The sequence below is a fragment of the Vigna angularis genome, chromosome 1 (genome assembly GCF_016808095.1).
Source record: "Vigna angularis cultivar LongXiaoDou No.4 chromosome 1, ASM1680809v1, whole genome shotgun sequence".
NCBI classification, from domain to species: Eukaryota; Viridiplantae; Streptophyta; class Magnoliopsida; order Fabales; family Fabaceae; genus Vigna; species Vigna angularis.
In genome coordinates, this window is record NC_068970.1 from 50,480,072 (window position 1) to 50,499,262 (window position 19,191).

The window sequence follows — 19,191 nt, forward strand, 5'->3', positions numbered from 1 at the left end:
GCAGAATAACCTCCCCTCTCATGGCTATTTATAGTCCAAAAATTTTACTATTTAACAATTTTTTAATATTATTTATTATTTTAATATAATTTTATTATATTAATATTTTAATCACCACTTGACATATATGATATCTTAATAATGCCTTCAAATGTGGAGTGCTTATCCACTATCAATATTTTAATTTTTTTTAAAACAAAAAGGTATAAAAGAGTTTGAACTCATGTTCTTGAAATCATCATAATTTTCTATCATTTAAGCTACCAAAATTTTGAGGACTAAAATGAACGTTTCGAAAAGAATGAGGACCAAATTGTACCTTACTTTGAAAGAGGGACGAAAACCAGAAAGGTCAATAGTTTAGGGACTAAAAACATATTTAACCCTTCACATTAATTGTACATATTATTTAATAATCTGGATATTTTATTAAAAAAGTATACACATTTAATTTTCAAAATTCATATTTTAAATTATTAAACATTTTTTAATACATTTCAAAAATAAAAATAAAAATCCTTCATATCAAGAAAAATCGATTTGCAGAATATTTTTTTGGTTTAGGGTAAAAAATTAATAAATTATGAGTTAGCTATAGCGTGATGCGCGCGCCCATTAATTTCTTGGCAGCCACGTAGTACTTGTTATTAAGGATGTTGTGCTTGTCATTGTCCACGTCCAGGTTCAATCTTAATCTCAACTGAACGATCTTGTTCTTGTCATTGCCAAAAATGGCTCTGAAGGCAAAGAACAAGAAAAATCAGCAGCAGAACCAGCAAAATCCAAGAAACAACCAGGACCTGAAATCAAAATCTTGGCTCGACCTTCCAAAGAATCTCCATAAAATCTTAGAAGGGAACCCAAATCTCCACAAGAACATCAATGGTGGGGGCATAATCAAGTCATGGAGATCACCACCAAAGCAATGCAATCCACATTCCAAACTCCCAGCTTTTGGATTTTGCAAACTGAAAGGAAGCTCTAATGGTTCATGGATAACACCAGAGCCTCAATGGACCATGCAAGATTGTACCCTCACCGAGCCATTAGGTAGCCAACAGAAGGCTGTGCAATTCACTAATGCAATAGGATTTCAAGGAAAGTTCTATGCTTTAAGTGTTCAGGGGAGTCTTGTGGTTATTGAAGACGTTGATTCTGTTGCTAAAGTCACTGATTTAAGTGGCACAAGGATATTTCCTTTGGTTTCTTCAAACCATTTCAGAGAATATTTGGTGGAGTCTGAGGGGGAAATTTTGCTGGTTTTTATTTTATCAAGAAAATCGAGGTTGCATGGTGTGGATGGTGTCGAGGTTTATCAACTGAATGTGGCTAGAGTCTCTTGGATTAAAGTGGAGAGTGTTGGGGAACAAGCAGTGTTTGTGGGAAGTAATTGTAGTTTATCTGTGTTGGCAAGTGAAGTAGGATGTAGGAGGAACTGCATTTATTTTAGAAACCCTGTGGCTGATGAATGGACCGTATATGACATGCAATCTGGTAGTTTTTTGTGAGGCAAATCCAACAAAATCATCTGCAATTTGGATTAAAAAAATTGAAGAATAAATTTTTCAAGCAGGATAAAACGTTGATATTGTTGCTAATTTTTTTAATGGTTTTGTTAGGTTCGTTTTAAAGTGTTTGATTGGAGATGTCAGCCTCTTACTTGCAAGAGTTGTCTCAACTTCCAAATAAGTCAAATTACGTTAATTTCTACTTTTTATTGGACGCTTTCTACTCTCTTCTTAATCTCCTTTCCGTGGCAATTGAAATAGTATGAGATCTGTTCAAGAATCTTTTGTAACATTACAGAACGGCAGGGCCAGATTTAGGCTTGAAATTGTTGGAAGAAAATACATATGAGGGAGTGTGACACATAGAATTTCACTAAGAAAAAAAGAAGATAAATAGAAAACGAAATCAAACTCAGTAGGTATGCAAATGTGCAGCTGTTGGGGTAATGATTTCAAGAGTTGCTGTGGATTGTGAGGACCCCGTGAATACACTGCTGCTTGAAGTTGAAGACAGTGGTTGGTTATTTGAAAAAGCAGGAGTCCCAGAAGCCATAGAACTGAAAGATGCATTATAGACTGATCCCCTTTGTGTGAGAATGGGCAATGGAGCTTCAAAATTAAGCATCTGAACAACTTGCCTAATGGTAGGTCTCATGAGGTAATCTGTGTGAGTGCAGCAAAGGCCAACTATCATTAACGTCTCCATTTCCTTCTCATCAAAGTGTCCATATAAGCTTGGATCAGAAGCTTTAAGGATTTCACCAATGCTATGGAGTTCCAAAACCCAATCCACCAAATACATCTGTTCTTCCTTCATATTAGATTCAATTGCTTTTCTACCACAGGCTATCTCCAAAGCAACTACTCCAAAACTGAATACATCAGATTCCCTACTGGCCTTGCCTCTTGTGGTAGCTTCAGGAGGCAAATACCCAATTGTTCCTGCTAAAACGGTTGTTTTTGATCCTATTCCATGATCCATTAGTCTGGCTAACCCAAAATCACCAAGCTTTGTATTAAAATTAGAATCCAACATAACATTGCTGGATTTTATGTCTCTATGAAGCACACATTCTTCCCACTCTTCATGCAGGTATAACAATGCTGATGCCAACCCTCTCGCAATATTGTATCTCACCTTCCATGTCAGCAGGCCTTTTCCCTTGAACAGATAAGAATCCAAGCTTCCATTTTCCATGAACTCATAAATCAGCAGCAGGTCCTCATGCTCATGGCACCACCCAAAGAGTTGAACCAAATTCTTATGCCTCAGTTGACCAAAGATCTTTACTTCAGACATATACTCTTTCACCCCTTGTCTAGATCCACGAGATACCTTCTTAATGGCAACATAGGTGTTCAACTCTCTTATAAATCCCCTGTAGACGGCGCCAAAACCTCCCTGTCCAATTTTGTTTTCTGTTGCGAAGTTATTGGTTGCTCTGGCTAGTTCTTCATAGGAAAATTTCTTGGGTACAGAGACTTTTTCGAAATCATTGTCCATAGCATGGTCAAAAAGGGAGACATCTTCTATTCCTCTAGTCCTCATCATCCATCTCACAAGAAAAGTTACCCCCACAATAGCTATTAAAACACCAACACCAAGTCCAACGCTCAGCCCTATCACCAGCCCTCTTTTGCTTCCACCCTTGTCTTGTTCCATCTCCAAACTAGATTTGAAGGACCATGAACTAAGAGTATGTTCCTCATAAGTATATCCTGTTGCCGAAGAGAAACCAAATTTAACCCATTCAGGTAAGATATCACTCAAATTGACCACTGCGAATAAGGTCTGTTCAATTTTGGCATTATCCTTATATCCGGTGAATGTGACACTTAATCTGTTTGACACAGACTCAAAACTAATTTCAGCATCATACCCTCTTTGATCCATGCTAGTGTACCACTCTGTAGTGTGAGTAGTGTTAATAGCATTGACATCGATACCCACATGATCATATTTCGGATCCCAGTCATTAGCCAAGGTATCAAATTCCACTGCTACAAAAGGAAAGTCCTTTGCGTAATTTATAGACCCCAGTTGCTCACGGCTGGCCAGACCAATACCACTTCCATCTATTTTGGAGTCTGGAAACTTTGGATCTGCCAGAAAGAAGGTGATTCCATCTCCATGATAGGTTTTATTTGGGGTGTTGATGGTAAAGAAGAAATGGGTAGTGAAATCTGCAACCTTTCCCGAACTCTTGTCCCAAAGATGCAATAATTTGTTATATACGACTCTACCATAACTATCTGGCTTATACTCGGTGAGTTGGAGGATTCCTTGCACAGCTTGAACATCTCCCGAGGTATTGAAGTCGTTTCCAGTGTCACCAAATTGCTGATAGTTGAATTCCAATGAAGCTGCATGAGGTGTTACAAGAAGCAAGAGTGTTACATGAAAACAAGCACTTGCATAACTTTTCTTACAGTAGCAAGATGCTGCCATGACTGGAGAAAGATGTTGGGTGCAATGGAAAATGGAATACTACAAATATGGTTTGGTTGGGTAGCTGTTTCTAGAGTTCTAGTTAATGATAGGTGTTTTGTTCATTAACATTGTTGTTCACTGTTTTATGATTGAATGAGTCAAACATGGGTAAACGAACCCTCTACGAAAAAGGGATGAAAAGTGCAAGTTTAATAGATATTTGGTTTAATAGGTTCCGAGTTGCTATATTCGTGGTTCATTCTAATTGGGATCTTTAACTTTTTAAATATGTGGCATGTTGAGGCATCCTTTTATTTGCAAGTGGCACAGTTTTATTTGAAGGATGCTTCAACATACCACATGTTTAAAAAGTTAATGACGTCCATTGCATTTAACGGAAAGGGTATTATTGACTCAATTTTGTTAAATTAGGGACCAAATTGATCGCTTTCAAAATTGAAGGACCCAATTGAAACGAACCCACAAATATAAGAACCTCCGAACCTATTAAACCTAGATATTTGATCCACATTTGTGTATTCAATGTGAACCTCTCTAAATGGCTATTCCATTGAAATTTCTCAAGAAACATGATTTCTATAGAAAAATTTACAAGTCATTTGTTGTTTGGAAGTGTTGTGTTCACTCTTTCATCCTTGGTCTAAGAACAAATATGATCTGACAGGTACATACTACTAGATTTTGTTAAAAAAACATTTTTCTTTTAACTTTGAGTGGTCAATGCTTCATTTATTGAAGTTGTCAATTACACGTAAAGAAGTCTATAAAAGTTGTTGGGGACCGCAGAGACTTAGTTGAAGATATCTTCTACAACCACAACAAATAAATAAATTAAGAAATTTCCGAACAAAAAAGGCATTGACAATGTCCCCCAGTTCCTCTTACCTTGTCAACTGCTCAATTTCGTGCCATTTGCAGCATTTGCAACCCCATTCATTCCCATCTTTGTCGTTTTTCATCTTCTAATTTATTTAGCCAGCTTTTTTATATAAGAAGAAAAAAGTAGTTTAAAAAACATTTAGAGAAAAATGATGGTTTTAGAACCATATAGCCATGTAAACTATGCTTATATGCTTTTAATATTAATATAATCATATTACAATATAAAATTTTCAATTGTAAAAAAAATATATTAATACCTGATTTAAATTTGTTGGGGTGCAGAGATATCATTATCCATTTTAAATTAAAAAATAAACAACAACATTTAAAAAAACTAAATTGAAATTTACATATTTAAGAGAAATTGAAAATATATATTTTTATAAGTAATATAAACAACCTTACCTTAATATTTTATTCGTGCAAACAATTGATACTATCAATTACAAATTGTTATGGAAAAAATATATAATATAATTGCAATAAAAATTAAAATATTTTCGTGACAGACTAGAATTAAAAGTCTATACCAATATATTACCAAATCAGTAAGTTAAAATAACATTTTTATAGAATTAAAAAGATATCTAAGCAATTGATTTTACTCCCCGATGTAAAACCCCAACTATTTTATAAGTGATGATAGTATAAAAATAATGAGACTAAGTTATTTTAATATTAAATAGTTTTATTATAAATAATTTTGTTATAAATTAGTTTCATTATTTTAAAATATATAATCTTTTTATAAATCATTTTTTTAGAGTTCAATACCTTCTTTCTAAGAATTCTAACTCCTGAATCATCTCTTTGACGATCAGGAAGTGTCTAATCGACCACGACTACACTCCTATCCGATTGTTTTCTTTAATAGAGCATGTAAGTTTGGCTCTTTTTTCTCTTTTCGTTCTTAATTAAAATCATGCTTAACGATTTTTTGTCGCATGTGAATTGTAATGTGCTTTCTTAGTCTCTCGTTGATTAGAGGTCCTAAGGACTCTCTCTGATCTCTGTTTGGTGTTTTGTAGGTGTTTCTAGAATTCCTTGAGCTATAATCAAGGTTTCGGTGTTTATAGAGTTCCGTTGCTTCAGTGTAAGGTAAAGGAAGCTAGTTTTTTTTATCTTAGTTAAATTATGATGTATGAATTGTTATTTAATGGTGTGTATAACTAATGTATGTTGTTGGTTGTGTTAAAGACGATTGTTATTAAGTATTGAACTTTTGAAATGATGGAAATTGGTTGAATGATGTAGTGCACCTTACTGTTTTTGTTTGGAATTGATTAACTTTCATGAATGCTTATGTTGAAATGCTTGATGGTATCAATTTGGTTACGAAGTTGAGAATAAGTGATTTTGACTAAGTTATAAGTCATTTTCTATAGTAAAAATAGAGGTTTGATAGGTGAGTTTTAGAATTAATGGTCTAAGGTGAGAATTGGTGGTTAGAACATGTTATTTTGGTAATTTGTAACTTGTTTGGGATGAGAATTAGTTGATATGTGCGTTAGAATGGAGTGGTAGTTATTTTGGAGTATTTGCAAAGTTGTTTAAGTGTATTTTGGGGGTTTGAACTAGTGAGATTTTGAATTTTAAGTTTTTTGTCAAATAGTCATTTTGGAGGGTTAGAAGTTAGGAAAGATGCATAGAATAACTCATGAGTATCAGAAGGTCCTAGTCTTGGGTGTTTCTAGTATGATCTAAGGTGAGTGATAATAGACTAACCTTGTTAGGATGGTAGGGTGAAACCCATTGACAATGACTTTGCAAAGCAGTAGAGGCCACCATAAGTGCACAACCTGTCATAGCTCGAAATTCATTCTAAGTCCGGATAGTCTAGTCAAAGTATGATCATGCATAAAGTGTTTAATTGATCGATGTGATATGTGTATCATGTGTATAATGTATAAACGTTTATATATACCATTAATTGTTTGTATTCTAGCTTACCTTTGTTTTTGTGTTGTCTGTTGTGTGTTGTTTTCTCTTTTGCGATGGTGACCTAAATGGTGTAAGCTTAGGGATACATTCTTTACCGTTATTCCAACGAGAGGTGAGGGTGAAACAGTTGGAAAGTCAAATAATTCTACATTTAGATCTTGTCTTTCGTAGGTTTGTTTCTTATAGTAGTTCCATTATCATATATGTAATATTCATTTTAGTAATATTTTACTATTAAAAATGAGATGTTAGAGTCTAACTTAAATTTTATGTTTGACTTTAACAAGAAAAATAAAGAAAAATAAAGAGAATAGAAATAACATAAGTAAGTTGAACAAAAGAGTAAATAGTAAAATTGAATATTTAGTAATTTGGTAGAGTAAAATAGATAGAAGAGAATAAGAAAAATCATTAAAAATTGTGGATTTTATTTAATTTAGTAAAAGACAAAAAATAATGGAAAAGATAAAGAATAGTGCAATAAATCTCACAATTTTGAAGATTGTGCTTTTTACTCCTTTACAAATTTTATTTTTATTTTTACCTTGAAATAAGTCATAACTATTTGTTTATTAGCGAATTTTAGTTTATGAAATTATAATATCTATAAATATATTTGAAATTCTATTTTTGATATGATATGTTTTTTTTATTAAAATGTAATAATAAATTATATAAGTTTATAGTTTATTATAAACATAAAAGGCTTAATATATGGTTCCAATTTTTGTTAGCTTTGTTCGAAATGATCCTAATTTTTTTTATGTTCAATGAAGTCCTAAATATCGTAATTTGTGTTCAATTTAGTAATTTTTGTAAACGTCATTTAAATCGTTAACGACACATCACCAATCAGTGAATTACATGACAGTTATTGGCTAACGTGGCTAGGACCACAGTTAACTAAGGATGGTCACACCAATGAGGGCTTGACATGTGACAACCCCTTTCTTCACCCAAAAATTAGGGTTTTAGATTTGCATCAGCAGATTGAGAAAAAGCTTAGTCGATTGCCGTCACGCGAGAATATGGTTTCTTCTTCACGGTGAATATGGTGAACTTCGTGATAGTTCGTTTGCTTCTACGTTTTTATCCTGCAGGTGAATGAAGAAGGTGCGGTGGAGAAGCTTGTAGAGAGGCACTGGTGCGATTTGGGTTTGCGTTAGCGATTTGGATTTTGCTCACGAGAGGTTGATGATGATGTTGATGGCTCTTCACCGTTGCGGCGCGAATCACACTTTTGGTTTGAAGGAGATTTTTGGTTATGTGGGTTTTGATCTTCTGTGTCTCAGGTTGGTGGTGGCTGGTGGAGAATGAAGAAGCTTCACGACGTTGCTCAAAGGCGCGAGGAAAACTCGCGATTCGGTTTCGTGATGCTTGTGTCGGAGCGTTTGGAACAGCGGCGCAACCATTTGATTAGGGTTTCGAGATGTTTGATGATGGAGGTGCGAAGATGGTGGTTGACTATGAGAGTGACGACGACGATTAGGGTTGGTGGCTAGGGTTTCTATGTAGGGGGAAATTAGGGTTTTGGAGGTAGGAGATGATGATGACGTGTCAATGGTGATGTGTCATTAATTACACAACTGGGCATTTGGCCGTTAACGATTTAAACCCCGTTTGCAAAAAGGATTAAATTGAACACAAATTACTATCTTTAGGACTACATTGAACATAAAAAAAAATTAAGACCATTTCGAACAAAGTTGACAAAAATTGGGACTATATGTGGTATTAAGCATAAGATAAATTATTAAGATCATTTGATGTGATTTTTCTTTAATACATAGTAGTTATTTTATTTCTTTTATTTATAACTAAACTAAAAGTATAGTATATCCTTTTGAAAAGAAATTTAATTTAATATAAATTAAATTTGAATAATTGTTAACCCATAATCAATCCATAAAATTAAATATAAATTTTAAAATATTAAATTAAATTGTATTAATCAAATTGAATTTAAATCCAATCCAATTCAATATATGTCGACCCTGACCCTATTAATTGTCAAACCCTGAAAATGACATGTGGAAGGGAGGGACAAATGTCTCAAATAAAGAGATTGAACATTTTATAGAAATTTCCAAACCGCAACTCATCTCATTTTTCTCAGAATATGTATCTCTCTAAAACTCAAGCATCTGCCTTTTCTTCTTCTCTCTAGAAATTCTTCATCTTCTTTCATCTTTCCTCAAACAACCACCGTTTAAGCTATCTAGGAGTCAATATCATTTTCTTCCACCGATCAAAAATCAAGCTTAGAGTCGGTAAGTTCATCCTCTTCTTAGAAATTCTGTTTCCTGGCACATGCAAGCCAAGTTTTTGGTTGCATGTGTTCATCAACTTCTTCTTATTAGATTCTGATCACTTTTTCTGGTATTTTGGGTTGGTCCATTACCGCAAATCGGCGAACTGTAGGTTTTTGAGATTGTTTGGTGTTAAGAGCAAATTTTTGAAGAGGTAGAACTGTTCAATCCAGTTAAGAGGTCAGGGAAGCTAGTAATTTAATTATGTTTGTTTATGTTTGAAATTGTTGGTTGGAAGTGTGCATGTATGAACAATTTGGATGATTGTCTGGTTTTGTGTTTAAATGATGTGTATAGTCGAAACCTGTGAACGAGTTGGGTTTTCTGCATTATAGCGTTCAGTCTGTTCTGTTCAGGAAGTGAATTGGGAGAAATCGGTTATGGGATTCTTTTGATTGATGTTATTATGGTTTAAATATATTTGGATAGGTTTGAATTGATTTTGAATTCGAAAGTGAAGGATTAGATATTGACAAAGATATTCTGGTGTGGTTAAGTTAGGCATTGTTCATAATTCTATAGAAGTTATGCAGAATTATGTAGAATTCCGAGTGGTTGTTGTTGACCGCTCGGTCTTGTTTTGTGCTCGGTTATTAACTGAAGTTGGTCTCCTCAAAGTCCTACCAGTTCATGATGTTCGATCTTAGAAGGGTGGGTTTCCTAGCGTAGCGCTCGGTCCCGTGCTAGCGCTCGTTCTTGGTAGTGCTTGGTCTTGTACTAGCGCTCGTTCTTGGTGGTGCTCGGTCTTGTACTAGTGCTTGTTCGATATAGTGCTCGGTTTTGTACTAGCACTCGTTCTTGTTAGCGCTCGGTCTTATACTAGCATTTATGTTAGTATTAACGCTCAGTATAATACTAGCATTTATGATAGTGTTAGCGCTTGGTATTATTGGGTTGTATGGTGTGACATCCGGGCACTGACGAGGGCGGGGAGTGACGTCGGTGCAAGAGGCATGGTGCAGGGGGCACAGATAAGGAGCGACTCCTGGCAGGCTTCGAGTGGAAGGGGTACATGGACGAATCGAACATACACCGGAATGAGAGAGATCTGGAGACTGTGTAGGTATGGGACTATACAGTTGAAGGATAGCTTAAAGGAATTGATTTGACTACTCATATCACCAAAATGCATTTGCTTTTCGATAGCCTAACTCATAAGAACTTCATGGTTAAGCGTGCTTAGCCTGCAGTAATTCTGGGAAGTTTTCCCGAAAAGTGTGCGAGTGAGGACAAAGCACACTGGAAAGCTTGGTGGTGATCTGTGGGGGCAGTCGATGGTCTCTATGAGTTGCCAGGATGTTACAGATAGCATGTGACATCCGGGCACTGACGAGGGCGGGGAGTGACGCCGGTGCAAGAGGCATGGTGCAGGGGGCACAGATAAGGAGCGGCTCCTGGCAGGCTTCGAGTGGAAGGGGTACATGGACGAATCGAACATACACCGGAATGAGAGGGATCTAGAGACTGTGTAGGTATGAGACTATACAGTTGAAGGATAGCTTAAAGGAATTGATGTGCTCGGTATAAGTTCAAGTGTTCGACTCCTACTTGAGTCTTACTCTCTAAATGAACGTTCGGTCATGTTCGTATGTAGGGAGAGTTTCTCCCGTTCAGTATTGTTCATAAGTGAATTGATCGTTTATGTTCGGTCGTGCTCAAGGGTGGTGTTTGTTTTACTGTTCGGTTTGATTTTACTTAAATGTGTTATGGATGAGGAAGTATGTTGGTATTGAAGTATGGTATGATATGTGGATAAGAAAGAGAATTCCAAGGAGGAATATCTCATGAATGTTTATGGAATTGTAAAGTATGAATGTGGTTATTGCTAAGCTGGCGTTTATCCTGATATTTTGTGATTACTCATTCTCACGTAGAGAGGAGTAACTCATGTGTGAGAATGATAGAAGGTCTTAGTCCATAAGTGTAACTTGGGCAAGGTATAACGGACTAACCCCGGTAGCAACTGTTAAGGGCATCCCAGCTACTACACAATCCGGGTGCAAAAACGTCGTACCTATATAATTCATACAGTCCGGACAATCAAAGAAAAAGTGGTCGGTCATTACATGTATTATACGTTCGGTCATTTCTGGAAATGTATGTTTGGTTGTTGCATGATTGACATGTTGATTTTTATTTACTCTTATATTTGTTTGAATTATATGTTTTATTAGGTTAATTAAATTACTCTAGCTTACCCTTATTTCCTGTCTTGTCATGTTGTCCGTTCAGTCGTCTTTGTCATTACAATGATCACCTTGTGGGTGTAAGCAGAAGGTGAGGAAGGTTTTCTGGAGCAGGCGCTGACATGAGAGGATGATTTCCATTAGAGTAAGACCGTTCGGTCTTGTGCTTGTTCTTTTTATTCAGTATAGGACTGTTCGGTTGATACACCTCCTGTATGACCGATCAGTTTGCTCTTATGGTTTGTTTTAGTATGGGTTTTTGTAAAGTTTTAAATTTATGGTTATTTTAGGATAACTGTAAATTAAATTTTATTTTTTGTAACGGTTCTATTGTATTGTAAATGTAAGAACTCTTAAATATAGTTTACAACTATATTTTTGAATTATTACATTAAAATCGAATCCAATCCAACTCTCATGTCGTCGAATCCTTTGTTTTAAATTTATTTAACTTTTTCTTGCTATTTTCTTTTAATAAATTATATTAATATATTATTTCTTAAATTATATTTACAGTTTTTGTTTCTTTATTATAGTAGTATCTTTTAGTAAGGATACAATATAACATTTTTTTTTAAATTGAAAGAGTACATTTATTTACATTCTTCAAATATTACTTTCATGAACTTTTCTTTTGTCGGTTTAATATTTTCGTAGGTCCCTTTTTTCATCCAGAATCTCAAATAGGTCCCCTAGTTATTCGGTGTCTCAATTGGGTTTTTATATTTGAAAAATTGAAACAAATAGAAGCTTTTCGTCAAATAGGTCTCTTAAATGGCGTTTGTCTAAATTGACGGAAAATCTCTATTTATTTCAATTTTTCAAAAACAAAGACCCAATTGAGACACTGAATAAATAAGAGACCTATTTGAGATTCTCGACGAAAAAAGAGACCTACCAAAATATTAAACCTTTTGCCTTTTGGTTGCCCTCGTCCTTATTACTCATTCTCCTACTCATCTTTTGTGAAGTTAATAAAGGATTTATTTTATTTTTCATATCTCTGTCATACTTTTAGTTTTTGCATTTCGCTTTTTACTCACATAATTTTTGTTTATAAAAAACATATATAAAATATGAGAAATAAAAAAGTAAAAGAATATTTTTCTTTTTTAGTCAAAATTGTTTGTTTGGAGTTTGTCCAATCACGTTAACATCTTTTAAATAATTAAAGAATACGAAAATACAAAAATATTAAAAAAATTCAAAAAAGTTAAAATTGAAAAAAAAATAGTTTTTTTCTTTGATCATTGATTAGTTTCTTATAGGCCTTCACCGTGGAATTGACCGAATCTTTTCTTTATTTTTTGGTATAAACCTTTTTCTTGAGAATTGTAAATAATTTTGTTATAAACGAGTTTCATTATTTTAAAACGTACCATCTTTTGAAGTCACTTTTCTAGAGTTCTCTACTTTTTCTCTAAGTATTCTTGTTCCAGAGTCGTTTGACGATCAAGAGGTGCCTTTACGATCACGACATCAAGGTCTACAAATTTAGTCGATCATTTTAAATAATAGAGCAAGTAAGTTTTATCTCATTTTTCCCCTTCCATTCCCAAATCTGTTTTAGAGTAATCTAGTATTGTTGCATGTGTAATCATGCTTCTTCTAGTCATTATGGGTTCACCTAGAGTTCTAAGTGCTCTATTCGTTTCTAATTTGGTGTCTCGTAGGTTCATCTAGAGATTCCTTGCGTTTCAACCAATCGGTGGAACGTTTCATTGAGTTGGACAGTTTACTGCAAGTTAAGGTGTCAACACTCAATTTCGTCCGGGTTGATTAAATAAAATTTATTTTCATCAAAAAAAGAAATAAATATAAAAAAAATACAAAAAAAAAGTATATAATAACAAAAAATAAAAAAAAGAAAAGAAAAGGAAGGAAAGCGTTCGTCCTCCATTGAGCGCGTTCGGTTCTTCCCACTGTTGCTGTGACCGTTCGTCCTCAAACGTGAGCCTTTAGGACGTTCGACATTTCTCAGCCCCAGGCGCTCGTCCTGATCGTTCCAACTTTCAACGTTCGTCCTCTACATGGCATGACCGTTCGTCCTCTACATGGCGCGACCGTTCGTCCTCTACATGGCGCGACCGTTCGTCCTCTGCCCTGACCGACCGTTCGGTTTCTTCAACTATGAAACGTTCGTCCTCATCTTAAAGCGTTCGTCCTGCTCCACTGCGAACGTTCGGTTCCATCCTCTCCATGAAACCGATCGTCCTCCACCATGCGTCTCCTTGACGCTCGCTCCTTTTTGATCAACCGTTCAGTCATTCAGTTTCATAGGACGTTCGTTAATTCTCAGCCTCTTACGTTCGGTCCCTACAATAAAACGTTCGTCCTCAGCCTTTCGTGACCGTTCGTCCTCGCCTTATGCGACCGTTCGCCCATAAGCGACTGCTTGAGCGTTCGGCCTTTTCACATTTTTAGGACGTTCGGCAATTCTCATGTTCAACCGTTCGGTCATCTTCAACCCGTTCATAATTCGACCGTTCGGCTCGGTCCTTTGGACGTTCGTCATCAACCGTTCGTCCTGACAAGTTTACCGTTCGGTCATGTTTTGTGTTAGTGAACGTTCGGGTTTGAAATTATTGATTCTCAATTGAATGTTCGGTCTTGGTAGTTGTGATGATTAGCGTTCGTTGTTGAGCGTTCAAACTGTTCGTTTCTTTGGTAATTATTAACGCTCGGTCATTTTGTCCTGATGAAAGTTCGGTCACTTCATTTGAACGTTCGGTCTGCGTGGTAGTAATGAGAGTTCGGTTTTAATGATTTGGTACTAGTGATTTTAACGCTCGGTTTTACCGTTCAGTAACTCTTTAGCGTTCGGTTTTGATTTGGTCTGAATCTGAAGCGCTCGTCCAAACTGTGTATAATAGGTGTTAATCTGGGTCAGGTTTTAATTTATACCGTTCGGTCAAGTGTTAGGTGGCTAGCGTTCAGTCTTGGGATGCGACTGATATATCGCGTTCGGTTTTCAGCGCTCGGTCTAGTTTGGTTCGATGTCAGTGTTCGGCCCAATAGTGTTGGATCCAGTGGATTCGGTTTTAACGTTCGTCCGTGCTTGATCTCTTAGCGTTCGTCCAAACAGTTTGAGGCGTTCGTTCCTTCATTGCAAAGACCGAATATCACAGACGTTCGGCTTTTTGCAAAATACCGCTCGTACTGATCACTCCTGGTTCATCGACTGCTCGTCCTGGTCGTTCTCCATCCTCTGCCGCTCGTCCAGTTCCTTCCCCTCACCTACCCTTAATTATTTCCCCAGTAATGATTCCCACAATCTTCCATTAACATTCCCACCAACCAACCTTCCAAGTAAGTGCTCCACTCATCACCAACCTCCCACTAAGTGCTCCACTCATCACCACCAACAGCTTCCACCATCCCACTTCAGACCCACTATTGATTCCCACCAAAATCTCCACTTTCAACACCTACCAATGAAACATGCCGACAGTAATCTCTGCCAATTTAAGCACCCTAATCAACCATCATTTGGGAGAGACAGCCGAGAGTTACCATGGCCTAATCTCAAACTCCTCTCTACCCCTCATACTGCTCACCCGTAACCATCCCAACCATTTTTCTTCTTCACAACTTATTCACTACCTCCACTACATTTCCTGTCACAATCCTTATTCCCTCACCCAACCTTCAATCTTCATCCATTCCCAACAACCCAAATACACCCACGGCTACTGGGAATACCTCTACCTTCAATCATAATCCATCTCCTCATCCCTACACCCACATGCTACTAGTAACTGCCCATCCTCCATATCCACGACCTTCAACTACCAACACCTAAAGGCCACCACCTATCCTCACCCAGATCACCTCCATCCGTATGCACCAGTCGCCATAACTATACTCACTTCATCAGCCCCCAACACCCGTAACCGCAGTAAACCACTTCTCTTTTCACTTCTGTTACTACCCTGGTCGGATGACCGACCGGAAGTGGGCACGAACCGATCGGAAGTGGGCATGCAATATATCCGATCAGACGCTCGGCCTCGACACAGCTTTCCGCTCGGCCTCGACACAGCATCCCGCTCGGCCTCGACAAAGCTTCCCGCTCGGCCTCGACAAAGCTTCCCGCTCGGCCTCGACAAAGCTTCCCGCTCGGCCTCGACACAACTTTCCGCTCGGCCTCGACACAGCTTTCCGCTCGGCCTCGACTCAGCTTTCCGCTCGGCCTCGACAAAGCTTTCGCGGTCGGTATTGACAGCAATACAAGCAGGTGTAATGCGCAAATGAGTAACTAACAAATAATTGAAGGAGATAGTGGAGGGACCCTCCACCTTTATTTCTCCAGCTATTACGGGAAATTCCGTCGTTACTTTCATCTTAAATTAGTATAAATAAGGGGTAAACATAGAAGGTAAGATCATCTTATTCTGATAGAAGAATATATTAATAAAACCATTCTAACTTGAGCGTTGGAGTGTTTATTGCAGGTCCACCCCCTATTACACTGATACCACCAGTAGAAGGAAGGAACCCGGAACATTGGAAAAGGAGTGTTTCAGGACTGTGGCGGCAGGAGTCTACCCCGTTCCAGTTCAGCAGAAACAACTTCCATTTCCTCACCTCCAACATGCACCTGCAACAACAACAAAAAAAGGAAAGAAATTGAATCCAGGAGCATCATTTCAAGAACTGGGGAAGGAACGCTTTGTTGAAAAGGAAAGCCAAAGAAAAGAGGAGATCAGACACACAAGGCACGGATCCTCAAGAGGTAAGTGATGCCTTACACTCCAGGTTTTAGTGAATTGGTTATTTTTGCCCTCGAGATGTCTCTGTTGCGTATGTCTATGTTATGTGGTTACTAAGTCTGCATGTGTTAAGTATGTCTCTGTATTGTGGTTACTATGTCTGCATGTGTTATGTTAGCATGTGTTGCTTTTGAATAGATGTTGTTGTACATGTCTGCTGTTACTGAACCATCATCACACCCAACCATCTTGACACCCACGGCCACTGCTAACATCCTCACGGCCAATACTTATCTTCATCCATCATCAACGTTTTCTCACAACCATCACATAGAATACGGTCATGGCCTGAGGAGGAACGAGACTCTCTTCTTGACCCGTACCAAACATAATCCACCCCATTGGACTTAACAGAAACCATTTTTGCTCGCCACGCTTCATTGCTCCAATCCGTCACTCACTTCACCACCCAGATTCACCTCGGACCGGGGCCTTCACCTCAGACCATCACCATCATCTTTATCCTGACACCTTATCCCACGGCCAAACAACCTATCACCTTCATCATCCTTCACACCATCTTCAACATCCTAAACTCACGGTCAACATCCAACATCAATCATTATCCTTTCTCCTCCACAGGACCTCAGGCCACCATCCTTGACAGCTACCACTGCTGATCCTCAAAACCACCATCACCCACCTCATTGCCTTCATCCAATCCGAAACATCTTCAAGACGCGTGATAATCTCTAACACCTCACGGTCGACACCTTATACACGGCCAACAATCATTCACCTTTCAACAACCTTCATCTTCCAACTATCAAAATCCCAAACACAAAGACTTGAAAAAAACAGAAGAAATCACTCGGTTCCCAACTTCATCATATTCCTCATCTAACCCAACACTGCAGTGGCAGTCACCGCATACCATCACCTTCTCAACCCTGCTACCATCGTGAAACTCCCTATCGTTGTCTGCCTCCATCAACATCCCTATAACACCTCCACTGTCAAACAGTCTCCATCCCAGCCACCATCAACTTCTTCTCTCGTCACCACGAAACCCCATTCACCTTCACCATCAATCAACTCAATCACCACCGAGACACCCTTTCGCGTCATCATTAAACTTGTCGTTGTCGGTGTGTTGCTGTAAAACTCAACACCACCGTGAAAACCCACAACCTTCACGCTTCCACTTCAAACTTCCACCATCTTCATATTCATCTTCATCATCTTCAACTCCGCCATCCACTATACCTCCGACGTCTGCCCATCACCCCATGAACCCGTCATCCTCCTCCACGCCATCATCGCCGTTCCCCACTTCATCATCTTCATCTCCAAATCAGCCTTCACCTTCGTCATCACCGAACAACATCCACACACCTAGCCCATTGTACAGTCAAGGAAACAATAAGAGGAAAGAGAGGAAGAGTTGGAACGAGTACTGGCGACGTTAGGGCCGGCCGGATGGCGCGGTGCCTGTCGGGGGGCAGCGGCCGCTTGGAGAAGAGGAGGCCGGCGTGTGGTCGCGCTTGAGGGAGGAGAGACCCTAGGTCTTTTTTCTTTTTTTCGAATGAGTGAGAATGGGAGGAAAGGGGCAGAACCCCTAGTGTTTCAGCTGGGAGGAAGGTCTTGGGCCTGGGTCCAGACCGTTTCTCCTCTGCCACCCCCTTTTTCTTCTGACCGTTTCTCCTCTGCCACCCCCATTTCTTCTAAGTCGAGCCCCTTTTCCCACTTGGGTTCTGGCCCAATCTGTTATCATAATTTAATCTGGTTGGCACCCCCTTTGTTTCGTTTTCACACCCCTTCTTCCACTTGGGTTTAGGCCCAATCCGTGTATAAAAGGAAAAATAGCTTAAGCACCCCTTTCTCTTATTTAGGCACCTCCGCACCTTTTGTTATTTACTTATCATTATTTATTTATTTATCTTTTATTTTTATTTTTTTTTATCTTTCCTTTGGTTTCCATTCTAAATATTTATTTACCTTTTGTAAATATACTTTTATAAACAATAAAAATAATAATAACAAAAATATATTTTAAAGGGTTTAGGCACATGTGTGATCGCACGCATCGTCCTTGTGCTAAAAACCTTTTCTCTTTCTTAAATAAAATTACAAAAATATGTCTTAAAGGTTTAGGCACATGTGTGATCGCACGCATCGTCCTTGTGCTAAAAACCTTTTCTCTTTCTTAAATAAAATTACAAAAATATGTCTTAAAGGTTTAGGTACATGTGTGATCGCACGCATCGTCCTTGTGCCAAAAACCTTTTCTCTTTCTTAAATAAAATCCCAAAAATATGTCTTAAAGGTTTAGGCACATGTGTGATCGCACGCATCGTCCTTGTGCTAAAAACCTTTTCTCTTTCTTCAAAAATGCCAAAAATATGTTTTAAAGGTTTAGGCACATGTGTGATCGCACGCATCGTCCTTGTGCCAAAAACCTTTTCTCTTTCTTCAAAAATGCCAAAAATATGTTTCAAAGGTTTAGGCACATGTGTGATCGCACGCATCGTCCTTGTGCCAAAAACCTTTTCTCTTTCATCAAAAACGTCAAAAATGTGTTTCAAAGGTTTAGGCACATGTGTGATCGCACGCATCGTCCTTGTGCCAAAAACCTTTTCTCTTTCATCAAAAACGCCAAAAATACGTTTTAAAGGTTTAGGCACATGTGTGATCGCACGCATCGTCCTTGTGCCAAAAACCTTTTCTCCTTCTTCAGAATCCCAAAAATATGTTTTAAAGGTTTAGGCACATGTGTGATCGCACGCATCGTCCTTGTGCTAAAAACCTTTTCTCTTTTTTAAATAAAATTACAAAAAATATGTTTTAAAGGTTTAGGCACATGTGTGATCGCACGCATCGTCCTTGTGCTAAAAAAACCTTTTCATTCTCCTAAATAATAAAAAAATACCAAAAAAATATAAAATCTTCAAAAACTAAAAAAACATCTACTTTTCAAACTACAAACAATATCGCCTTGCAGAACTACGTGATCCTTGATTCTCCATCAAAAGTGGAGAGACGTAGGAGCAAGGCCAGTCCTTGTCAGGCTCACTCTCCCCAAAATCCAAATTATCCATAACAAATTCTCAAACAATTTTCAAACAAGTTTCTTAAACAGTTTCTAAATGAACTACGGAACCTTGATTTCTCATTCTGAATGAGAATACGTAGGAGCAAGGT

At 37.8% G+C, this 19,191-nt stretch overlaps 1 protein-coding gene across 1 annotated transcript; it reads right to left on the reverse strand.

Moving 5' to 3' along the window:
* Positions 1–1,767: 1,767 nt before the first annotated feature.
* LOC108320284 (L-type lectin-domain containing receptor kinase IX.1) lies at positions 1,768–4,031 on the reverse strand. The gene has a single exon (XM_017551667.2). It carries the CDS (start codon positions 3,955–3,957, stop codon positions 1,921–1,923), a length of 2,037 nt encoding a protein of 678 aa, XP_017407156.1. The 5' UTR covers positions 3,958–4,031; the 3' UTR covers positions 1,768–1,920.
* Positions 4,032–19,191: the final 15,160 nt, after the last annotated feature.

Excerpts from the sequence above, each read along its gene's own strand:
- LOC108320284 (XM_017551667.2), bottom strand. The coding sequence starts at position 3,957 with ATGGCAGCATCTTGCTACTGTAAGAAAAGTTATGCAAGTGCTTGTTTT.